At 33.6% G+C, this 26629-nt stretch overlaps 2 protein-coding genes and 1 long non-coding RNA gene across 3 annotated transcripts in view; 2 read left to right on the forward strand and 1 right to left on the reverse strand.

Annotated features, from left to right (window-relative positions):
* LOC147071987 (uncharacterized) overlaps positions 1–1860 on the forward strand; it is a 129736-nt gene extending 127876 nt beyond the window's left edge. Inside the window, exon 4 of the long non-coding RNA XR_015070648.1 lies at positions 1723–1860. This is a non-coding gene — a long non-coding RNA (uncharacterized LOC147071987). The remainder of the gene's footprint in view (positions 1–1722) is intronic.
* Positions 1723–13667, forward strand: PRL-1 (protein-tyrosine phosphatase 4A family member PRL-1). Its single transcript, XM_085947192.1, has 4 exons — positions 1723–2459; positions 3771–3937; positions 8108–8239; positions 11485–13667. The coding sequence occupies exons 1-4, from the start codon at positions 2340–2342 to the stop codon at positions 11594–11596; spliced, it is 531 nt and encodes a 176-aa protein (XP_085803318.1). The 5' UTR covers positions 1723–2339; the 3' UTR covers positions 11597–13667.
* A 2178-nt stretch (positions 13668–15845) lies between these two features.
* Positions 15846–25349, reverse strand: PI31 (Proteasome inhibitor 31 kDa). Its single transcript, XM_085947190.1, has 6 exons — positions 25073–25349; positions 23729–23872; positions 21628–21808; positions 18603–18690; positions 18138–18272; positions 15846–16507 (listed from the first exon to the last, which is right to left on the reverse strand). The coding sequence occupies exons 1-6, from the start codon at positions 25211–25213 to the stop codon at positions 16378–16380; spliced, it is 819 nt and encodes a 272-aa protein (XP_085803316.1). The 5' UTR covers positions 25214–25349; the 3' UTR covers positions 15846–16377.
* Between the last annotated feature and the right edge of the window lie 1280 nt (positions 25350–26629).

The raw sequence follows: 26629 nt of genomic DNA on the forward strand, positions 1-26629 counted from the left end.
ATTTACAATTTCAACCTTGTTTATTAATAAATATGTATCTGAAAACATTAAAAAGAAAATATTTTTTATTTTAAGTCAAAGATAAACTTACAATTATAACACAATGTAATAAAATGTGAATTTGTCGCAGGACCCCATCTTATTACATATATTTTATGGTCGTATTTATTATTAGAATTTAGTTTATTATGTTTTCTAAGTATATCGCTAAGAGATTTTTGACTAATTCATAGTTTTAATATTTTTTTATATCTATTTTAAAAAACACCGATTTTTATAAAAATATAAATGTGTATAACTTGAAATCCTTCAAATCGAGCTTCAATATTGGGACTAGGGAATCCAATCCCGAGCCAAAATTCTGATCCCGGGATTTCGGGATTACAATTTGACAATCCCGGGATCCCGGGACTGGTCCCGGGATTGGGATTTTTTTCCATTGTTAATATAAAATTTTTATATTTACAAATAACATTGATAAAATCGGTCAAAAATAAATCTAGTATAATTTATACTATTTAAGACATTTATTGTTAATATTGTATACGTTAAATCTTGGAAATACACAAGTTTAATGGAGTAAATAATATTGTAATATAAATAATAATGTGAATTTAATATGAGATTGCTATTTCTGATAGTAAAGACATCATGAATAGATCAGCGAGATTTAAAATAGTAAAGCAAATAATCATGGCGTACTTATGGCCTTTCCGCTTCATAAATCTAATTAGTCAGCCAAATATGAAACTGCCGTAAAACGTATGATATCATGGTGGAATTACTTTGTTAAAAGTGCGAAGCATTGTTTTTTTACCAATCTTTCTCATTTTTAATAATCTATGTGAAAAAATAAAATGAATCGGCAACCTACACATCAAACTTCATTCAAACTCAGTTTATTTCTAATGTAGTTATTTTGTATTAAAAGTATTTTTTCTATTATTTTTTCCATAAAAATTGATAAAAAAAATCAATCCCGAAATCCCGGGATTATGTTTATCAATCCCGGGATTCATAGGTATCGAAAATAGCTCGGGATCCCGGGATCCCGGGATTCGGGATCCCGGGATTGGATTCCCTAATTGGGACCATACCTAAATAAAATTTGATATAAAAAGGATTTCAAGTTATACACATTTATATTCTTTATTTACCCCTTCATAATCATCATAATCGTTTATACGGACGGTGCACATGGCCTAGCCCGTACATTATCCCATTGATTGAACCACACTGCAATCTTTGTGCAAACCATGGAACTAAGCATCACAGCTTCTCCTCCAAATGTTGCCATCCCTAGTAGACTGGAGAGTTTTTCTTCGAATAATGTCATGCGTTAATATCCAGGTTTCCAAGGCATAGTCTTATAAAGCATGCTTTTGATTCTGTGAGAAAATAAAGAGTCTAGACGGAAGTAACATTTGTTCGCTGATATCTTTCTTCTTGATTCTTTTTGTAATCCTTTCTGTGATATCATTACGTCTGTTTACAAGAGACCAAAGGTACATAGAACTGTTAACTGTATCAACCTTGTATTCGCCGATCGTATTTACATTTTTGAGGCTGCCATCTCTGACATGGCAATGCTATTGATATCATCAGTACAGGCTTGCTTAGTAAATATTGCGCCGCTGCTGCATGCATTGATATCTGCATCATTTGCAGTTATCTAAAGCTAAATAAATATATTTGACTAATATGTTTATTGTTTTGTTGCAGTTACCGTTTGGGATCGAGACCTTCACCCTCGCAGAAGCATATCATAAGCATTAGTGGCTACTTTTAAGTTATTTCACTTAAATTTATGAAGCATACATAAAAAGTTTCAATAACTCGGGGAAACAATCGTGACTTATTAAAGTGGCTTTAATTTGGTTCAAGTCATCATCTGGTTGCGGAGCATTCCGTTCTTCTCGCACACCTTCTATGTGATCAATTACCAATGATTTCTCACTTGCTATTACAGCATTTTGTGCAAAGCTCAGTGTAAGTGTTTCTTTTTCTACTTTTGTATTAAACGATCAAGTTTTGTTTAAATGTGCCTCTACAGCTGAAGTGAAGTGTTCTAAATTTAATTGACAAGGGTCACCTATAAATACGTGATTAGTGGACTGAATTATACAGATCTATTCTAATAATAGTATTCAACAGCAAAAGTTGACAACTTTGATTCTTCATTCGAGAAATTAAAGACTGACCTGCGCTTACCTCTCTCCTTATTGGATAAAACAATACATAGTGAGTTTCGCTAGCCATCTCTGTTTACATTTCGGACATAGTGATATTTTTCTATAACTTCAAGTGATTTTGTTTTAATAACTTCGATTGGTAATTAAATGAGCATCAACATGAGGCAGAAGGACATCAGGCCGGCTCCCGCCTTGATCGAGTTCAAAGGAATGAAGTTCCTCATAACTGACAGACCATCAGATCACACCATCAACGCCTATATTCAGGTTAGATATTAAACTACTTACTACATACTCTTTTACTTCATACTGTTACCATTGTGATATTCCTGTAATTGGATAATATTTGCTACTGGGCGGCGATATCTTCCTCGCCCATTATATACATAGTGAAGTATTATGTAACCAAGTTTAATATTGTACCCAAATGTAACTTAACTTATTTTAAATAATAAAATTGTGTCAATTTATCAAACCCACCCTCTAAGAAATTTCACTCAATCGTCTGCTGTGTTTTAATAACTTAAAATTGAAATTGTTGTTCCTAAAATCCTAAGTGAAATTTTGGTTAAAGCTGAGTTGTTAGTTTGTATGTCCTTTTTCATTATTCTCCAAGGCAGTCTATGAATGAGTCACTAAAAGTCGAACGTTGACAAATTTTTTAATACATCAGATATTTTATACAGATATATGCCAATGAAATATTTATTTTTCACTTTGGCTTAGGATACAAGGTGTATTGTTGTGATACCAGTAAACATTGGCTGTTAGTACTACAATGTTTTAAACAAATGGGCCATAGATTTAAACTAGACCAAGATGTCAAAATTAATAGCACACAAAAATTCTTTGAATGTGATTTTATTTCAAAGCATTTTAATTGATGGCGAATAAATAAAACCAATATCATCAACTGAAGGTATTATTTTTACTTCAATATTTACATAAAAACTAACTGTCTCTTCTTCTTTCATGTTTTATACTGGTTGTTATTATGTCTTTTTTATCATTAATCATTACTATTTATAATTTTATGTTGTATTTTATTATGTTTTATGGCGCACTGGCAAATAATGCCATAATACTATTTTTACAAATAAATAAATCGAATTATAACTCATTAAAAATCTTAATTAAAACAATTACATCGTTGCCTGATTGCACTGGCAAATAATGCCATAATACTATTTTTACAAATAAATAAATCGAATTATAACTCATTAAAAATCTTAATTAAAACAATTACATCGTTGCCTGATTGTGAGGTCAAACGAAATGGTGAATCATTTTCAACGATCAATCATTGAATTGCATTTTTCTCTTATGTTTGGGTTTAAATTTATTTGTGATTCTGCAAACATCTTGTAATACTGGTTAGGTTATCTTGTACTGGGTATGGGTAGTCTTGGACAAAGCGTGGTGTTGGCAATCAGCTTCGTATGAATAATGTTAATTTATATTTTAATAGTGTACAGTATTAAATGTATCAGTATTATTTACCAACTTTCCGGTATTATTTAGAAACCTATCCTGTATTAGATAACTTGTATTGAAATATATAAAATTGTCATTTTTCAGGAACTGAAGAAACACAAAGTTTGCACAGTTGTACGAGTATGTGAACCGAGCTACGCCACTTCACCACTGTTAACAGAGGGCATTCAAGTTAAAGATCTCGCTTATGATGATGGCACTTTCCCACCTACCAATGTCGTTGATGAATGGTTCGAAACTCTTAGACAAAAGTGAGTCTGCAAAATTTTATAGGCAACAAATTCATAGTTAGTTTTATCAGACCTATGCCCGTTTACACTTACAGGAGGACCTCGACTTTCGCACATAATTGGTTCCTGAACGTGTGTGAATGTTAAATGTTCGAAAGTAGAGGAAAGTAAAAAAAAAATATTAAATTGTCTGTATTTTAAAATATTTATTTATAAACTAAATATAAGATGTTTAAGAGGCGTTTATGAGACATGCCTAAGTGGGGTTTGCGGGTGTTTCCCTTAAAAAGTTATCAAGAGTTAACTGTTTGCCACTCTTCTTTTTCTTATTTTAAATGGTAAATTATTAACTTTACAATATTGCTTAACTGCTGGCACGAAATGTAAAGTGAACCAATCTTTAAATATTAACGCAGTAAACCCAGGCTTTTTTATTTGATTACCAGATGACTGGAAGCAATTCTTTATCTTTCCCTTTCAATGCTCTGGGATTTTCTGGTTGATAAATTAACATTGGCATCAATTTTAAATCACCAGCTAAGTTTCCACCAAGAAGCAATGTCAATCGGTTTTTAGGTTTATGCCCAGGGGCAATTGATTCTTCTTTAGGTAAGAATGTACAAATAGGCAGTTTTTTCCAAAACAAACCTGTCTCATCTACATTAAATATTTGGCTAGAGGAATATTCTCCATCTTCAATAATTTTGGATAATGAGGAAATAAATTCTTTTTCAGCATCTTTATCCGCATCAGCCGATTCTCCAGTGAATATTATGAAAAGAAAACCTCATTTTAAAATTGTTAAAGCAACCGTTACTTGTTTGAAAAATCGTGTTAGAATCTTCTTTTAATCTAGCCTTCCAATCTTTGTGCAAACTAAGAAAGAGCCTTCACTTGAATAATTGAAATACTCAGAGGGACATCTTTTTGATGTTGGTCGTCGATCCATGATGACAAAGATTTTTCCATTTCATCCATAACTATGCCGTGTCTTTTGGAAACAATCTTTAAAGATATATAATGCCACAATTATCACAACATATCGTAGACCTGTTTGTATCATACGAACGTCCGATTGATGCAAAAGATTCACCGCTATCAGAACGTCTAATAATTTCCATCTTTGTCTCGATCGTGTGAAGTTTATGAATCCTTGATTTCTTTTTGTTCGTATCTACACTGCAGTTTTTCCGTTTCTCACCCACTAAACCTATCCTAGATAGCTCACAAGCAAAGTGCGGGTGTGAGCAGGATGCAAGTGATGCAAGAAATGCACTTGCTTGTAAGCGAATGAGAGGGGGATATCTTTCAACAATAATATAAAAACGATTTTTTTTAAATCTGCGAAATAGTGAGTTGTGCGAAAGTCAAACGTTCGAAAGTCGAGGTCCGCCTGTATATGCATTTACTGGTGGCAGTATGTATCATCACACAAACTGTGCAAGACGGATTAGCAGCTTCTAAATTTTCACGCGATAGTTACAACTTGCATGACATATGCACATGCGTAGTGGAACGATAGTGGTGAACCTGCCGGAAAAAATACGAACTACACTACGCAGCGCATTTTGAAATTTATCAGTTTTCACAACCTGTCAAATAGCACCACACAACAACAACAAACGCCTTCGCTTACGATTGAAGAATGAGATTGATGAGACAGTCAGCACCTTTATGTGTAGTCATTATCGCAATACTTTAATTTACACGCTATTGCTGATAGTAAATCCATGCAAGTGTACAGATGGTGTTAATATAGTTTTATGTGATTTTCGTATGACCTGTTGCAATTGGAGCTGGTTGGCTGCGTCTGCACTTCTGCAATTTGTAGCAAATTTACACAAACTGTAGTTGATCTTGCTTGTTCCGGTCATGGAAAAAATATTAAAGACCTACATAGAACTGCCCGCAAACAAATAAACAGTGTATAGAAACTGTTCAAAACTGTTTGACGTAGAATTACAGTTCTGGGTAAAATTAGCAAAAGAAGTGTCTCATGAATTTGTTTTATTTATTGAATGAATGCATGGTTTACAAAGTACAACGTAAACGTCCAGACTGATCACACAGAGTTATGGAGATAAAATGGCCACCAAAGTGCAGTTTTCTTTTCCCCCACCTGTTTCGCTAACCTTAAGGGTCCAAACTATTGAAACCTGATATTACCATGTGGGGGGTGCTGCTTTGTCTTCATCATCATCAGGGGCGTGACAACCCGGTGTGGGTCCTGGCCTCCTCCAGCAGCTCCCTCCACCTGTCCCTATCCAGTGTGGCCGCTTTCCAATTTGGTACCCCCAGAATACGGCAGTCACTGGCAGCTCCATCCAACCAGCGAATCTTTGGCCTGCCTCTTCTTCTATGTCCTATTGGATTGCTGGACATCACTCTCTTTGCCGGTTCATTGTCATTCATATGGTGCACATGACCTAGCCATCGCAGTCTCCCAATCTTATTTGATTGAACTGCGCTGCAATCTACGTACAGCCCGTAGAGCTCAGCATTATATCATCTCCTCCAATTGGTGCCATCCCTGATCGGTCCATATATACGGCGGAGAATTTTTCTTTCAAAGATGTTCAGGGCTCGTTCATTTCGCAGAGTTAATGTCCAGGTTTCCGATGCGTAGGTGAGCACTGGCTTTATAAGTGTCTTGTAAAGAGTGCTTTTAGTTCGGCGAGATAGTAAACGGGACTTAAAATGTCTTAACAGGCCAAAGTAGCATTTATTCGCAGACATGATTCTCTTGTTGATTTCTTCTGTAATATCATTATGTCGAGTTACAAGAGATCCAAGGTATATGAAACTGTCGACCGTATCAAACTTGTATGCACCAATATCTAACTTTGGTGCGACTTCTCGTGGTGTGACATAGACAGGCATGTATTTAGTTTTTGCCTCGTTTAATTGTAAACCCATTCTTTTGGCAGAGGCTTCTAGTGCTGTGAATGCCTTTTTCAGCGCCAATTCTCATATGGCAATGATGTCGATATCATCGGCATACGCCAGCAGCTGCACATGCTTAGTAATCGTGCCGCTGCCACGGGCATCAATCTTTGCATCCCGTATCGCCTTTTCTAGCGCAGTATTGAAAAGAAGGCATGCCAGAGTGTCACCTTGCCTGAGGCCATTCAGTGATATAAATGGCTCGGTCTTGTCTGCTTTGTCTTCACAGTAGTATAATTTTTATTTCTTCAAAAATAATAAGCGATTCTAATATAACTTTTATTTGGAATACAAAGACATAGTTCCATGTCAAGTGTCCGCTGCGGATATAGAACATATTATGTTGCACATACATAATTTAAAAATACCTCACATAGATATATGATATATATAACTTTAAAAAAATATGACACCAGGCAGGAATTGAACCCGCATCCAGCAGATTCGCACCAATGTGCTTTACCATTGCGTCCTACCTAATTAACATTCATACATCTGGAAATGTTATACAAATAGTGTTAATTTTGGCATAAATAATTAACACCATCCAGTCACTAATTAGGATTGACTTAGTTTGACGTATATCGTCGCTTAAGAAACAACACCGCGGAAGTCAATTAATTAAAATTTTCAGGGGAAACAAAAAACGTCTCAAAAAATTAAAAATTGATACCTTTTAACTTATTTTTCAATTTTTTGAGACGTTTTTTGTTTCCCCTGAAAATTTTTATTAATTGACTTCCGCGGTGTTGTTTCTTAAGCGACGATATAGTCTATGGTTGAAGAATCCTTAGTTGGCATTGTTTGTTATTGAAAATAGATCCAAAATTTTGGTTTCCCCTAGTTTAAATAAATTATACCTGATTGATAATGATGGCAAAATTATCATAACTGCACAATATAAATTCATAGTTAATATAAACTTTAAGTAATTTTATGGTTGCGTTTTTCGTTTCCTGAGACAGATATTAAGGCTTCTAAGTATGACTGCATCACACTCTGGGTCCTAGGACTATATAATTATCATTATAAAAATCTAGACTACAAGTTTATGTAGTTACAACTTTTTAAATAATACAATTAATTGAGGTAGATATTGAAATTGCACATGGTCAATTAGTCACTATGCACTCAAACTCACTCCTGAAGATGTATGCCACGTGCATGAATATGACCGTGGCTATGAGCAACTAAGTCCCAAGTAGGTTTGAGCTGTATGAATTAACTGTTAATATTATTGAATTTCAGAGCTCAGGAAGAGCCTGAGTGTTCAGTAGCTGTGCACTGCGTAGCGGGTCTCGGCCGGGCTCCTGTCATGGTGGCTCTCGCTCTCATAGAACTTGGGCTCAAGTACGAAGAAGCCGTCGAGATGATCAGGGAGTAAGTCATCTACCAAATTTATTATGTATCTAAAATCTTATTAAATATATACTTACAATAAACCATAAATACAATAAACATGCTGCGAGCGTTCCAAAACTTGGAAGTATCTGCGATAAATGATATCTCTATTCATCCTATGTTCGAATTCGCGAATGATGACGCAGGTCACGATGTTTGTCCGCGAGATCATTGAGTTCGTAGATGTCTTACTCTCAAATAGTATATAGAAATTGTATTAATTGTATTGTGAAAATGTCTAAAATAGACTTACGATTCTATACAATTAATGTCATGAAAGCTTCGTCTAAAATTGCTTAACATTAATAACTTAAAATTAAAAACATTAATAATTATTCTTAGGTCAATAATTATTATAAAGCAATCATTATTCGTAAGATGTTTATCACACTTGAATGGTCAAAGACATAGCTTATAATTAGTATCTTTAGAATTATCTTCAAATGTGTTAATCTTGCCCATTTTTTGAATAATAAAATGCCTAATACTTGTCAAATTTGGGATCACAGAGATTATCAATATAATTTTTTATCGTAAATATTTCACTATAATAATGTCGATATAAATTATACTGATGGTTTTATAAATGCGTTTAAAAATTAATAAATGTAAAAAATCTTAACACCACTGCACATTTATGTACTGAAATATGACTATATTCTAAAACATTAGAGCGAGAGGTTTAAAATAATACTATTTTATGTAATAAAAATACTTTATGCAGTCATCAAATATTTAAAATAAATATAAAGGATAATAAGGCTTCAAAATTATATAGATTATCTACAACGTTTAAGGTATGTCCAGGATCATGCTTTGAAAATAGAACAAAAGCTCCATTTTGACCTACGCTGAGCATGTCCCCCCTTAAGATTATATAATATATTAGATTTTATTTATTTATTAATTATGAATTATATTTAATCAAGTAAGAAAAATCATTATAGAATCTTCGGAAGAGACAGTTGCTGCTGTGGTTGAACGAGTAAGCAAACTTTCAAAGGAAACGTTGGATCTTATGAAGCTGCGTAGGAGTGCGAAAAGCGAGCAACAAGTTGCAAATGATCTCGAGTACTCCACGCTGTGCAAAACTCTACGTAAAAACGTACGAGAAGATCTTCGTAAGTTCAATATGAACCTTGTAGAATCAATTGTTGCGTCAGGAAGGAGCTTACATAAGAACAAGCAGCATCTGTCAATAGGGAGACGGCAGATCACAACACTAAAAGCGCAAGATGGAAGTATCGTGCGTAACTGGGATCATCTACTGGACACTGTTGTAGAGTTTTATAGCGCTCTATACAAAGATGACACTGACATCAATTCAGATCTTCCGGTGAACGGAGAATATGGAGATCCTCTTCCCGAGGTTACTACCACAGAGGTGGAATATGCTATAATGTGCACGAAGAGTGGGAAAGCCCCGGGAGAAGATGGGCTGACTATCGATGTTCTCAAACTGGCCGGGAGGACGGTGAGCGAAGTGCTCGCACGTCTGTTCACGTCTTGTCTGCACGAAGAGAACATCCCAGAGTCATGGAAAAATGCCTCCATTATTATTCTCCATAAGAAAGGAGACACTGAAGATCTGAAAAACTATCGACCTATTAGTCTACTGCCAATTCTGTATAAGGTTTTCACGAAAATACTCTCAAACCGTCTCGAAACAATTCTAGACGAGAACCAACCAAGAGAGCAAGCCGGATTCAGAAGAGGCTACAGTACTATGGATCATATACAGGTCGTCAGGGAAATCATAGAGCGCTACCAGGAATACAAACTGCCATTATATCTTGGTTTTATAGACTATGAAAAGGCGTTCGATTCCATCAAAAAATTCTCAATTATAGACGCCCTTAGCAACCAAGGAATTTCCAGACGCTACATAAATATATTGAACAGTATATACAGTAATGCCACAGCATGCGTGAAACTCCACAAACGGTCGTGTAAATTCCCCATTAACAAAGGTGTCCGGCAAGGTGATACCATTTCACATAAACTATTCACCGCTACTCTTGAGGACTTATTTAGGAAACTTGATTGGGAGGAAAAAGGTGTTCCAATTAACGGAGAGCACCTCAGTCACCTGTGCTTTGCAGATGATATTGTTATACTCTCACAAGACCCGAAAGACCTCCAAGGTAGAATGCAAGAACTCGCGGATGTCAGTCAAACGGTCGGTCTAAAGATAAATGTCTCAAAGACAAAAGTGATGAGGAACTGTTTTTCGGACCCTGCGATTATCTGTATTTCTGGCACCCAACTCGAGCAAGTCAGCAACTACATCTATCTCGGACAGCAGGTGTCCATAGACGGAAGCATGCACGATGAAATTGCTCGAAGAACAAAGCTGGGATGGAGTGCTTTCGGATGTCTGAATAGTATCTTCAAGAGTGACCTACCATTATGTCTTAAGCGTAGGGTGTTCAACCAATGTGTGCTACCCGTGCTCACGTATGGCTGCGAGACGTGGACCCTCAACACGAGAGATGTCCAAAAGTTAAGAGTCACACAGCGAGGCATGGAGAGGTGCATGTTGGGCATCACGCGAAAGGACCGTAAGAGAAACGAATGGGTTAGGAAGCAGACAAGAGTACGCGATGTAATAGACGTTGCCAAACAGCTGAAATGGAGATGGGCGGGGCACATTGCTCGCCGAAAGGACGGCCGCTGGACAAATGCCGTCATCCAATGGTACCCAAGGGGTACGAAACGGCCACAGGGTCGCCCTAAAAGCCGCTGGATTGACGAACTGGTAAAGTTCGGCGGAAATACGTGGCAGCGAACGACACAGGACCGAGAGAGTTGGAGAAAGCTTGGGGAGGCCTTCATCCAGCAGTGGATTGACCGGGGCTGATGATGATGATGAAGTAAGAAAAGTTACACAACTAATTTACAACGTTGCGCAATCGGTGGATTCCCTTGCGATAAATTACCACGCCGTGGATTCAAATTGCGTCGAGCAACCAAGGTAGTAACTACTCACTAATCTGTGCGCATTAGATTTAACTCGCGATGGGCACACTGAATAAAGAAACAAACATACCATTTATAAGATAATTAAAAATAATGTGGTTGTCAAGACAGCGAACAAACAAGAGCTGTCACCTAACTTATGCATTCTAGAAAGAACCTACCCGCTGCTTAAATGTAAATTTAATGAAAGATTACAGTACCTATATAATAGAATATAAATTTAATATTCATTTTCATTTTTTCAGAAAACGTCGTGGTGCAATAAACGCAAAGCAACTATCATTCCTCGAGAAGTATCGTCCCAAGTCACGACTCAAGCATAAGAACGGACATAAGAACTCATGTTGCGTCCAGTGAGCGGGCTTATTTTGTCCATAGCGTCCGCCGTCTGTCTGGACTTGAATATTTTCTATATAAAACAAAAATTGGAAAATCCAACATTTTTTAATACAATTTACCCAATGTCGTATTTATATGAAATAATAAACCATAAAATATACAATTATTATCTTTAATGTATTGGATCTGTAAGGAATCTTGATCATTTGTTTTGACAATTCCCAGAAAGGAAACATCAAAAAATTTAACAAAAATATTGTGGGAGATCTTGGAACTTTTGGAAGAGAAACGTTCTTATAAGACTTTGTCATATTTTCTCAGATGTCTTATAATTTGCTTCGTCTACGATATCTGCTTTCACATATTTATACGTAGAGTCACAAGTGTACGTTTAAAGGTAACGATTGATGTATATTAAATCATAAAATAACATATAGATACTGAAGAATTGTATGTGATAGATTATTGGAAAGAATGCCACATCCTGTGTTCATAGAACAAAATATCTAGCTATGTTAAATCAAAGCCATTTTATTATTATAATAATACGTGCATAATATTTCTCAACTGTTTATGAAGACTCTGATGTATTTACAAATTGGTAACGATTATTTTCGAAACTCAGTATGTATTGTTGTTCTACAATTTGTAATTCAAATTATGTGAAATAAAACAGTCAGCGGGTGAAGAATTTTTCTATAGAGTTTCTTAATTTAGCTAGAGGCTGTACTTCAGTGACAGTACAGTGTACTAAAAATTCAGTGCTGGAACCGCAGCGGCTCACGGCTGACAACTGGCAAGTGATCGATTGATATATTTGAAATCGGGTGAGATCTGTTCGCCTGACTCGAGAGCATGTCGATTGCGTCACATTGAGTAGATTTTTAAAGCGGCCTTTTGGTGAATGTAACGGTGCTGCACGGTACCTTCTTGGTTTTGTCCATCTTTTTCGTCCCGTACTAATTTATAAAAAAAAAACAAATTGCATAATATTATATTGTCTTAATATATTATCAACCGTATGATTATTTAAGTAGGAGGGTCCAAAAATAGAATAATTTCATGTTTATGTAAATAATGAGTTGGAAATCTTTTCTGTTTACTTATTTTTTAATGGCGGCCATTATTAGGATATTTAATTTGGACTTTGATTGATGGAAAATATCCAGAAGAAGCCGACAAGCACCTGTGTCAGATATCATAAATTAGGATAATAAATAAACTATGCGTTATTCTGCATCTCCAGTTGTAAGAAAATATTGATGTGAGCTTGAATTCACTACCAAGAGAGATAACTTTGACCTATGTCTTATTGTTTGTAGGGTATATTATATAACTGTCAGTTAAAACTGCTGTCTGTCATAAAGAGAATGTATAAGTAAATGTATAGAAGATTTTGATTATTTTTGTGACTGTCATCATCATGTAAAACATACTTTCAACATCGTACTTATTCCGAAAAAAAAATCATTGTTATAATATAATATCAACATTTATCTTGAGAACCACTATGAACTTTTGTGACATGACAATTTATTAATGACAAAAAATTGTATGAATAACATAACATAATAAAAGAGTAATTATTCAATACCAATTATATTGGTCTATTGGTCATGTAAATCATAATATAAAGTAGCCTAGAAATATATGATATAGATTTATTATGTTGAATTATTTTATACTAATTGACATAATTTAATTTTTCATGATTTACGAAATATTTCATTTCTCCAGAGAGATGTGAAAATTTCGTTTTTGATATACAAATTATTATTTCAGGGTAAAAACATGAGGTGTTTTACCATTTTTGTTTTTGTATTAAATCATCCATTTATGTATACATCTCCGTTATAAGTTAAAACTCATTTATGTTTATTTAAATACATTACATAGATGTAACTATAATAATCAGTTTTGTCATAAAATGCTTTATGTGATTCATAATAAATTGTAAAGTGTCAATTTTCCTCAATTTTATTCAATTCATTGCATCCCTGTGTAATAACCCATCTCACATACAATTTTGAAAACTATTTTCAAATGACATCTTGAATATTATTATATTCGACATCTTCATATTTTTTTTAAACAAAAAAGAAAAATAAAATTAGTACAAATTGATATGAATACACGAAATAAAAAAGGCACTAAGTACCAAAAAGTTGAATTTGAGATATGGCGGTTTTAATGAATAGTTCGTTTATTTTTCATAAAAGCACTATTTTATTAAATTCTCAATAGATTTAGCATACAATCTTAATATCATTAGAAGAAAAAAAAATACAATTTATAATTAAACATTCTAAGAAAAACACGTTTGAACAACGACATTTTAGAAAAGCACTACGTCGCAACACTAATTTCTTAAAATAAGCACTAAGTGCCTCGCTCTATGTCGGTAATGAGGCACTAAGTCTCAATGACACACATTGTTATTAACTTCTTATATTTCTAAGAGATAGGAAACCTTTTACGTGTCTGAATAATCAAATAATACTTAACTTAACCATTAATAGTATAATTAACAAATGATGATGACATTTTGTAATGGATTTTCACAATTACTCATAAAAAGAATGACTGTATCTATTAAAATAAAACATATTATTATATTGAAACCTTTGGTGAGTGTACACTGCCTGAAGATGCCGAAAGGCGAAACCCGGGTCGCAAAAAATGACTTAAATGGAATATTACAAAACTGAAATCCATTAGAATTTAAAGAATTATAATATGAATTAAACTGAGAAATGAAATGGCCAATGAAACTATTTTTTACAAGCAATCATCAATGTCCGACAAGGGCAAAGGATACGCAAATTATACAAAAACTCCTTTTTTATTATTTTTAAATACAAACATAAAGATATTATGCCGTCTCTTTCTAAATCTTGATTTAGTTGCAAAACCCAATTTCTATATTGATACTAACAATATCATATTCTTTCATTTTCGTCATATTTTTAAAGGTACTCGTATTAATAATTTTCATTTTATTTTTTATAACTCATGTTCCAATATGCGAGAATTTCTTTTTACATACCTATATTATGTTTTTTTCATGTAAGTATACTTGTTTTATGGCAATAAATTTAATTTTTGTTAATATTTATTTCTTATTCATTTTTCAAATTTGGATTCCATGTTACATTATTGTTTTTTTAATTTCGTAAGATAAAGATTTTCTAAAAAATACCGTTTTTTGACAACCCTACCAAATATTATCACAATATGACATCATCTTCAACTAGTTATTTTCGAAACTTACAATATCCTTATGGCTTATTTTCTAATAATATGTTCTCATATGCAATTCTTGTATATCATAATTTGAAAACGGTTGCCAATCTCTGATAAAATCTTGACGAAAATTATAATATGACTTGAAAATTTAAATTAGCATTTTCCTCATTATTTGGCGGTTTTCTTGCAGATATCACTTTATTAACACATGATACATATCCTTTGCCGGCGTCTTTCAGTTTTTTCTCGCACAATTCATACTCTTTTCACCATTTTTACGACGTTTTATAACATTAGGACAAGACGCTGAAACATCATTCTCAGCCATTTTGATACTAATGTCAGTTGAAACAGAATGGCACTTAGTGCCAATTTTAAAACTAATCGCGCTCCCTCTTACACCCAGAGCCATCTTTAAATATCCATAGAAGTTCTAATATTTTTTTTTGGTACTTAGACATGTATTTAGGATATTGGCGATGGCACATAGAATATTTCTGCATACTCAGTTTTTTTTTCGATTTTCGGGCACTTAGTGCCATTTTTATTTCCTGTATTCATATGATCAATCTTCTCCACAATTAATTATTAAAGTGTAAATTACTATTCACGTTCCTAAGCAGAGCACAATCATGGTTTCCATAAGGCAAAAATCAATCAATTACATATTTATTGCTAGTGATAAATCCTGACGCTGAAGTCGAAAAATATTGTTTATTTATTAAACGACATTCATAATTACCACACTCCATCGCAACAACATCTATAAGGATGACAGTGTACCACATTATAGCATATATCAATGACACGTGCCACAGCAGAATAAACTATAAAACCTATAATTAACGGATGAAAGCATTTTTCCATGTATCACTGAAAACAGTCTAGCTATTCATTAGAATATGATATTGAACATATATTATTTTGATAATATATGTTCAATAGTCAGAATGATATATTCTTAAATCTTGTGAATTATTCGTTGAATAAAATAGTTAATTATAGAATATGATATATTTTTCATTGCATAGTTTATTGAGCAAATGGCCTGGGCGAATGGCTAATAACTATTTCTCATTAATAACCGACTATTAACCCAATGCTTACGGGCCCTTTTAATTAATTTTGTAATTAATGTGTTATTTGCATTTATTTGAAAAGCAATTAGCAAAAACACAATTTTGTGCGGCCCGTGAACAAATTGTTAATATAACCCCCACTCTATGGAGGTACATATTACCCTCCGTTTAGCAGCGTACATGGTTAGTCAGTGTGCCACAATAAATGGCACAGCAGACCACAGGCTGCAGGTCGTGCACCACCGATCTAAATTCAATAGTTTGCAATGGAGTAACATTTAATTCAAAAAGCATTTATAATATGTGCACGAAATCATAAAAAAGTAAACAAATGGAGTTTGTATAGATTTTATGTATGTATTAAATAGTTTTCATTTAAGTACAGAATACATAAAAATAGCATTTTTATTAAATAGGTAATAAAGAGTATCAACTTAACATGCAGTAAGAAAATAAAACAAAGATAATAATATGTTACATATACATGTCATCATATCCGGGTGGTGGGAAATGATCTGCGTCAGGCGGAGGGCGTCTGGATGGTCCTCGAGGTGGAATAGGCGGGGCAAATGGATCAAATCGTGCACCAGGTGGGATAGATCCTCTGAAATATTAAAAAAAAAAAATTAACATGTAGCATCAACATTCGCGACATGGGTCTGCAGTTGACCTCTGTGCCAATTACACAAGAGATGGGTGAATGGTGTGCATAGGGATGTGGAAAGGGTCAATGTGTACTGCTAGAAAGTGAAGGCTGACGAGATGTAGAATCTACTACACCGCAGGTTTTTTTTTTAAATTTACTACAATCCGGTGATGTGATGACTATTCCATAGAATAATAGACATCTTATATATATTATAAAGAGTATGTGAGAATACATACATATCAAAGATGGTCTTTATAGCAATATTCCATCTAATTTTTTACATTGTGTGTACAGATCACAACAGGGTACATAATAAATTAAGTAATATTTATGCGCAAATATTCGCCATTTTTTGCATAGATGAATGAACTTGGCTGTGCCCGCACACCTTTGAGGATACATTGCTGGCAAGTCAACAAGACAAGTGGCTACACCTATTAGTTGTATCATAGCTGTCGTAACTATTCTAGGTGACTGACCTTATCCTAGGTGTTGAGACAACATGATAATTTTATAAAAGTAAAATAGTATGTAATATGTACATATTCAATCATAATTTTGATTTTTCCATCATGAAAAAACAGAAGAACACAGATTATCCGGATTACTCACTGTAATCGTAAATATTAATGATGAATATTGTGTTTAATACTAACTAGCAGAGCCGTCTCGCTAAGTCTTGCAGACAGCTTGGCATCCTAATGTCAGTGTTGGATTTAAAAAAAATTGTGAAGCAAATCTAATAAAAAATATATGCATATAAAATATATAGACGGTGGCGTAGTTTTTCCTTCAGGATGGAATTTCACTCACCGTATGACGTTACGCTGATTTGTCACTTTTACGATTTGCAAGGCGTTACTGCCAATATAAATTTGGGGTCTATTCTGGATTTTAAAATGTCATCTGACGCTATCTCAGGCTGCTAGGCCAAGCAGAACAACAGCTACCAACCACTGACATTTTGATACAATATAATATGTATCGGTATATAAATTTATCGTTAAATCACTGAATTCGGATCCAATATACCGTGAATAGGGAATCCAATCCCGGGATCCCGGACAATTTTCGATACCTATGAATCACGTGTTAGTAAACATAATCCCGAAACCTTCGGGATTGATTTTTTATTAATCACAATCAATTAGTATGTGTATAAAATTATGTTAGTGAAGTGTATGTACCAGCACATGTCACAGGGGGAATCGCCGGATGCTCACAAATAATAAATAACCATTCCATTGAATGACTGACAGTGCAAATGTGACAGAGAGTGACTTGCAATTCTCACCGTAAAAAGCAGTTTGTTTTCAATTCTTGGTTTCCAATGAACGAATTTACATACTGTGGCTAAAAAAGTTTCACTACAAAAACTCAAAACAGTCTGTCAGAATCGGTAACTGGTATTTCAGGCATTTCAATGTTTCTATTGCGCTTTGTACCATTGACATGCAAAAGCTATCATGATAATCAACTTTCTACTGTACTCGCAAGAAATAATATAGCTGTCAGTTTTTGCAGGACCTCTAATAAGATTGACAAGACACAATAGTGTAATACATAACCAACAAAATATGATTACCTTGGTATACCTCCGGGTACTCCGAATCCAGGATTCATAGGACCAGAACCTCGATTACTAAAAGGATCAAAAATCATTCCACCTCCCGGTGGGGCAAGGGGGTTCAAGTCCTCAAAGCCGACACCAAGAAAAGGTCTGTAAGTAAAAAAATAGATAAATTGTCTTTTAAATGTATACGATCGACTGAAGATGCTTGATGGCAATTTTAATTCAGAATCCAATGTTTCGCTCGAGATTAATACGGCGCAAGTGTGGTTCAGTAATATTAATCCTAATCTGAATAATATGCCAGTTTCCCACTTGCTTTTTATGTATTTACAATTTTTGACCAATATTTATTTATGAGCATGGTATTTTCCAAAATAGGTAATTATACATAACATAAATTATTAGTGCCTACTTGATGTCTTTCACAAATGACACGTATTATCATTAATATTTATTATGACATTACAAATTACTTACGGAGTTAAACTCCGAGGAACAGGTCTTCTATGAGATGGCAAAGGGCGTCGTAGGCCTTCTGGTTCTACATAATCAATCATTGAAGTACCTGAATAAAAATATTAAAGAGAACATTAATTATCTCAATATAAGTCATCTCATCGTCTTCTTGAGAATGAATTCGACATGATTGATCACATCACTAGGCACACCGTGATAATCCAAAAATATTATCTGAAATAAATGATTTATGGTTTGTATTATAATAGGTCGTTCCATTGGAACTGAATCAAACCAATCAAACTAAACCATAGATAGACAATATACGTATAAATTGTATGAGTAGAAAGTAAACCGGAAACAGTTAGAGATTTGATGTTTGGTTCAGTGTTCCACTGAAAATCAAATCACTCTCGGACCATCAGAAATGGTTTGGAATGAAACATCAAACCACTTCTGACGAACCATAGACCAAAGACGATCTGTCAAAGTGATAACGGCCCAGACAGGACCTAACCTAAATATTATAGTCATATTTTACGGATTTACTTTTTACGGAATATAAATTCCGTATCTGTCATTTTCTCGACATATTACGTTACCTATGAACATTATAATATTTTTAGGATTAAGAAAAATTTAGATGATAAGCATCATTCGGCATTTATATATCGTGAGATGTTCATATTAACCCAATGCTTACGGGCCGCACAAAATTGTGTTTTTGCTAATTGCTTTTCAAATGCAAATTAACACGTTAATTAAAAGAGCCCGTAAACATTGGGTTAATATTTTAGACATTTACACCATAGGAATTCACTTGAATTATGTATGTATATTATAGCATAAAATCAATACCTATTATTCATAAGTAGCCATACGCGAACAAGAGACCGCTTTTGGTCTTATTATCCCAAAATTCCAGCCATATTTTCAATGCAGAGTTCGATTTAATATCATTACCAACCTATATTATCATATCAGATCAACAATTTATTTTCATTTTATTTATATTTTGTCACGTAGATTCTAAGTGTTAAATCAATCCGGAATGATCAGGTTTTATATTACCTACATAATGAATTTTATCAATTTATGTTTGATTGTCGTCACAACATTATACTGTTGACATGAAAACAATCAAACAAGTGCGCAATTATGAAAAGCTTCGGGCAAAAGTAATTTTTTAAAACCTTTGTCATACCTATTAATCTTATAAATGAACTAAATGGATACGTATTCATGAAGCATTATTTATATTTTGTACATTTAAAATAAATGAATACGACAGTTAAATTTGTGTTATTGTAGACGACGAGCTATGGGAGGTTAGAATTTCATAAGTTGATATTCCAATAAATGTGTTGCTGTTTTAGAGACAAATAAGTTATTGAATTAATTTTAAGTACTGGCAACACTAATTAGTCGTCAGAAATCGTGTTTCCGTGGGCATTCTGCCAAATGTCTGAGATCCAGCGGTTGGTTGGATTCGTTGGATTTGTTCGATTCAGTTTTGAGTTCTAGTTCTAGTATGTATTATCGCTATAAAATTTATTCATTGCATCCGCTTCAAATTCCAAGAGGTTATCATGTAAATTTACAAAATAGTATGGTAGTATTGTGGTGGTAGTTGTAAATCCAGTGAAAAAGTAGCAAAGCGCCTGTAAGCTGTAGGTTGCAGGTTTGAATCCTGCATCTGGGAAACTCATGCGTCGTATTTTTTTTGATTTGGATAGAGCAAATGACTAATAACCACCCCTCGTCGAAAAAAACTTGTTAAGGTAACGTCTACTCTGTGAAGCCACGAGTTTCGGAGTGAAAATGGAGATTAACTTTTAGAAATATTATGTTAAAAATTGTGCAAAAAAATATTAAAGCATCACCATTATACAAACATTTATCACTCAACTTTGCGGAATGGAATGGGCGGGGCAGTGGCCAGTGCGAATATCATATCGAAAGAAAGTATCAATGCCGGGTATCATTTTGCCTTCCAGACCCACAACCATGGGCCATGATCTCTTAATTAATAGGTATACAATCGCGAACAACTAAAAACTTCATTTCGGGATGTATGCGATGATGTAAGTGCTGTGAGATTCTTAGAAGAACATAATAGTATATAAGTGAAAGCTTTGAATTTGTAATTTGTGATGTTCATTATATTATGTAAAATAAATAGATTTGATAATATTGTACAATAGTGCGAAACCATGTTCATCTTATAAAATTTAATTTTAGTGAAAGACCTCATTGGATGTGCCGTACAAGGCCTTGTAGAGCGCACAAAAGTGTTGTGCAAATTTTCATTTTTCTACAAGACATCATCGGTTTTTGGCATTCCATAAATAAGATATCGTAAGGTGAAATGAGGCGGGAGACAGAAGAATTCTGCATTAGAGTCTTCTGAGTTAGATGTATCAGCGTACAATGAGATTAATAAATAGAATTCCGAAAATGAACCATACATTATAGAAGGGCAATAGTGTGTTGCAACCTCTAAATACACCAATATTAAATGAGCGTCAGTGCATAAACCGAGAGCAGTTGTCAAAACGAAGGACAAGCGTATTCTTGACATGTATTTAAGTTTATTCCATATTCTTCCACACTCGAGATCGATTGCCTGTTAATCCACACACATTAGGTATTTCAGTTCCCATTATTTCTGAGTTCCCTAGTTTTAAGACTAGCCAATAAGCTAGGATAACTACCGTCAATCATTGAAAAACTGCATATTTGCCTTTTTCACACCCAATGAGAAGTATGATTTACTCTATCTCATAATGCAGGGAAAGGCAAAGGGTAGCAGAGACGTAGATAGAAGGAGATTCTCTTTTAAGTGGACCAATGTCCAATGTGCTGGAGATCTGATACGACTGACCCAGGATAGGGAGGTGTACTGCAATTTGGTCACCAACTTTCGATGAAAGACGACATCAAAAGATGAAGATTTTTATAATGCAGTATTAACAGATTTCCCTTAATAAGTAAATCGAATGGGTCCATCTTCAAGAGTAGTCGAGAGAATCAATATAATTATTACCTATTGTTTGAGTTTCAGCTGTTGTTTGTGTTTTATCCGTCACTACGTTGGTAAGTTCTCTTTTAATTCTATTAATAAGTTCAATGTGTCCCGGAATCGCAACTTCGATGTTTCCTGAGTTCACTGCAACTGTTTCATCAATATTAAAGGCAATATTCGATACTCGTAGATCACATGCTCTCTAAAACAGTAAAAATAGAACATTCCATTATGAGAAACATATAACATTACAAAATCACTGTATTTATAAAAAAATGAACCTTTTATTAGTTATCTATATTTCTTAAATGGTGTTAAATATCTAATACTTGTCAGAAAAAACTTGTATTGATAATTAAAATACCCCATCCAATAATAAACCCGTCCTGGTTATCACTAAACCAACCATATGTAATAAGTACTACATAATTTGTTTTAATTTAATTAATAGTCATCTTCATGCTCAACACAGCATTCAATAATTATTGGTGAATATGATAGCACAATCTATGTATGTACAGACAATTTTATTTATAAATACATAATGTTATGTTATCATTAGCACACTTCCTATGCTGAATATGGTTAATGATTATATTAATTATTTAGAGTAGAGCATATTGCTCGCTTCAGTTATGACAAAGTAATCTTTTTGGGTGTAGCTCGATGATGAGTAGTGTACAGAACGCTCGCCTCTGAATCCTGTGACTATAAAATTGACATATTCTTTTCTCAATCTAATATAATATTATGATTGGTTTCAGAGCATAGAACAATGAGCGATGAAAAACCAGTTCATGGAAATGGAAAGTACCTACATATTATGTAAATAAACCTCTATACAAGGTGGTAACGATCCACACTTGATCAAGGAAAATGTTTTTGGCATCAAGCCAATTTGTTACATTGTAATTATAGTTTCTTACGTTCACTGTATAGCAGTGGCGATGGGTAGAGGTAGGCTGATAAGATCCAACATATGTAGTCCAAACTAAACTTTGTCAGTCAAACATTGAACTAAGACTACAATGTCTAGATAATGTTTGTTAGTTTTTAAAATTCAATTAAGCTCTGCCTATTCCAAGCCATCGACACCCACGATGGCCGCGCGTCTTGAGCGTTGGAATATCACGCCATGGGTCTCAGGTTCGAATCCTGGGTTTGGCAAGTACACATATTGTTTTTCAATTTGTGTGTGAGTCACGGTATGGACCTAATAGGTTGAGCAAGTGGATGACATCCATTTCTCGTAAAAAACAAAATCTGTTAATACAAACCTCTACTCTGTGGAGGCCTATAATATGATCCTATTAGGATCGGAAATGGTCGGAAAAAAAAAAAAAAAATTCCAATCCATAGTAGATAATAGTCAAAATATGTTCATCTATGAAACATCTAAAATTATTAATCAAACTATACATAATTTCAGATATTTTATAGATAGAAGAATATTTTTATCGATTATAGTTTGGTATATACAGGACTTAATGAATTTTAAAAACTAACCGACACCATTTGTAATATGTATTTTTAATTCAACGATAACAAATAAGTATGACTGAAAAGTGCCCATAGCACACCTAAACTGTTGCTTTGGTTGAGGCAGGATTTAATAAAATTGAATCTTAAAAACTAACCAGCACCATCTGCAAATTGTATTCTTAGTTCAATGAAAACAAACAGTATCACGGATAAATCTTAGTGTGCACTATTTATGTGGAATCTTAACAGCCTACCTCCACCCCTCGCCACTGCTGTATAGGTATTTTTTAGTTGAGTATGCCAAAATCTTTCCTGTAAAATACTACGCTATTTCAGTCAAAAAACACTGAATATTTTCTTTAGATAACTCTTTTCTACGATTTATGATCACCATTACAGCAGTACCTGATACAAAAGAAACAATACTGACAGAACCAATAATAAAGTGACAACTGTATTAAAAAAAAAAATTGGTGGCAGATTCCTGTAAAATTTGAATTTAGTCTTTTCAGAAAAATCTTATGTATAATTTTTTTAAATCATCGAATTAAGTTTGGTGGACATAGCACCACATTATATTTTCAATATGACAAATTTAACTGAAGCTATATAATGTATGAAATAAAAACTAAATAATTACCATCAAATTAAAGATTGAACTTCCATCCGACGATATGGCATGAAATATGAACAAATCGCCAAAGTAAATGTATCGTAACGAACTGCCACTTTTCCATTCTTCAGGGAGTACTTCATTGCCCTTCTCACCATCTTTCAAAGTTTTCTAAAAATGAATAATCACAATTTTTCTTTTAATGCAGATAATAGGTATATAAAAACAATTATTCAGTTGATAATTCCAGTTTATATTGGTAAAATAATACAATTTAGAAATTGATATCCTAAATTGACCTAAATAAACCACAAATAAAGAAAAAGTTTAATGTAGTAAAGGATAATTTCTAAAATGGTATGCGGTCATTATAAAATATGAAATTGACAATAATCTTTAAATATTATCAACGATAGGAACAACAATGTTTATACCTGCTCAAAATAATGATATTACACAAGTTTAAAGCCGCGTTGCTATGATCCGAGTACACGCGGACCGAGCGCCATCCTAGTGCTCTCGTACGAGACAGCTTCGTATTAATTACTCCTATACGAGCTAACTCGGAAGAGTATGACGCAGTCCAAGTAGCTTGGATAGGAGTAATTAGTATGAAGCTGTCTCGTACGAGTGCGCTAGGTCCAAGTGTACTCGGATCGTGGCAACGCTTAAAGGGTGAAATTTATTCGATAAAAATATTGTTATCTTTAATTGTAATAAATATGCAATAATGAAATGAAGCATATTGTATTTTCACAGCAATTAATCACTAGGGAACCTGTTTATGATGCGAAAACATGAGACATCCAAACATATAATTTATCATTTGGTTACATCTCAGTGTGAAACTACATATATTCAAATAAGGAAGATAGGTACTTACACATACTTTTAAAATAAAGAAAATGTTCAGTTGAGAAAGCCAGTCGCCATATTTCTAGACTGAAGCTAGTTTTGGTTTATAACTTAATGACTGTCAGGCCATAAATCGCAAATACAAAGCCTCCTGAATGTATTCAAATATAATCTATAACGAATGCGCGTTTCATTTAAGTACCTACTTGACAAACTTTAAAAATGCATGTTTAACACATATTTCAGATTATCTCACACTCGAGAATAATAATTGTACCTTCTTGTTCTTACAGCCATGCAGAAAGTCACGGACTTATTGTTGTGTTCTCTGAGTTTGACTATAATAAATTAATAGCAGTATGGAAATGTAATTAATATTAAGTGCCAACGTATTATTTAATGTTGAGGCACAACTCGAGAAGTAGCTACATTTGAACAGTACCTACAATAGAATTCCATGACATTTAAAAACAAGTCAACGATACTCTGCATAATAAATTTAAAAAAAACACAAACCTCATCGCCGACTCCCAAACACCGAAACCCTTGTTTTATCAAGTTCCAATGTATGAAGACAAATAGCAAATCTTCCTTACTTGAAATTTGTGATGCAACACTTCTATACGTTAAGTCCCACCCAAATAAAACACCAGCCATCGCAAAATGAATTTAAAATGTTCCTTCAGTTTTCAAAGTAATCGAAAAAGAAAACGAACTAAACAATGACATTTGCGTTTTACCAAAGAAGAAACAATCCAACTTTATAAGTCAAAACAGAAGTCTCAGAAACACCAAAGACAAAAATACTTGAATGTTGTGTTGCCAAGTCCATCAAAGATCACCATAAATAATAACTTTCATTTCTCTCGTAATATTATGATCCTAATCCAATGAAATGGCGAAAATTTGGCACTTCCTATTTTTTGCGGAATTATAATCCAACTCAAAATCGTGGTTTTTAATAATACTAGTCGGGGATCGTTGGTTTTCAAAATAATATATTACTCACCGAGCCAACGATGTTCGTCTGTTGAACATCACTTCACAATTAACTTAAATACACTATCGATCGTACAGAAACGGCATGCAAAGAGGTTATCTATAATTATTTTACAAAGTAGGTAGGTACCTATCACTCTAAAAATAATGTTTATTAAACACCACAACATAGATAAAAACTTTCAACTAAAAAAATGTAAACTCGTCCGTGGATTATGAGCAATCACCTGATATATCTCACATTAATTTTACACATTGATTTGTCATTTTAAATACGTCATCTAGGACGCACCACTGATTTATTTTACTGGTGGTGCAAAATTTAAAAAAATAGATTGGTCTACGTACCTACAAAGATTTAATATAACATCCCTACATATCATAACGTATCAAAAGTGGTCACCTATCCTAGATCATCTTAAAATTGACAATATTCGCTGTCATTCATATTATATTATGTAGGTAGATTGTAGGCAATCCATTGACGATCCAAAAGTTGCCGGATTTGTTAAAAAAACGAATACCTAGGTATAAAAGTACCTAATTAATTTAATTTATTTTTACATATTTTATCATTTGGAATGAATTCATGTAACATAATATAAAAGTGAAGATATCATAAATATTGCAATTATTATTGGTACTGTAAACAGTGTTAACTATTACAAAATATTGAAGCGGTACGATACATCTATATTTTTTTATATTATACCTATTTGATAATAACCTAGGTCCCTAATAAAAAAAATCAACAAATCAATGTTTTTTTCGGTTCAAATGACTGCATATTGTTTGAGCTCACTTTCGGCGACTAGGTACAAACATTAATTTAAATTTCATTGAACTTTGGTCAGCCGATAGATTTTAATTCATCTGATTTGCGTGGAAATTTGGTCATGAGCATAAAATGAATATTGTCCAGTAAAAATATATCAATAACAACATAAAAGTGATTTTAATAAAAATAATCATAATTAAAAACATACTTACTATAAATTTAAATATAGATAGGTACACAGATTAAATTGTAAAACAGTGAATTTATTAAAACAGAAATTAAAACAAAAACAGTGT

This window comes from Rhyacophila brunnea, unplaced genomic scaffold, assembly GCF_057557595.1.
Source record: "Rhyacophila brunnea isolate RB1 unplaced genomic scaffold, BYU_Rbru_1.0 scaffold_2, whole genome shotgun sequence".
NCBI classification, from domain to species: domain Eukaryota; kingdom Metazoa; phylum Arthropoda; class Insecta; order Trichoptera; family Rhyacophilidae; genus Rhyacophila; species Rhyacophila brunnea.

Excerpts from the sequence above, each read along its gene's own strand:
- PRL-1 (XM_085947192.1), top strand. The coding sequence starts at position 2,340 with ATGAGCATCAACATGAGGCAGAAGGACATCAGGCCGGCTCCCGCCTTG. Across the intron at positions 3,938-8,107 it reads TTCGAAACTCTTAGACAAAA|AGCTCAGGAAGAGCCTGAGT; the intron begins GTGAGTCTGCAA and ends ATTGAATTTCAG. Across the intron at positions 8,240-11,484 it reads GCCGTCGAGATGATCAGGGA|AAAACGTCGTGGTGCAATAA; the intron begins GTAAGTCATCTA and ends TCATTTTTTCAG.
- PI31 (XM_085947190.1), bottom strand. The coding sequence starts at position 25,213 with ATGGCTGGTGTTTTATTTGGGTGGGACTTAACGTATAGAAGTGTTGCA. Across the intron at positions 23,873-25,072 it reads GTTTGGGAGTCGGCGATGAG|AAAACTTTGAAAGATGGTGA; the intron begins GTTTGTGTTTTT and ends ATTCATTTTTAG. Across the intron at positions 18,273-18,602 it reads GTTCCTCGGAGTTTAACTCC|ACCTTTTCTTGGTGTCGGCT; the intron begins GTAAGTAATTTG and ends TTTTACTTACAG.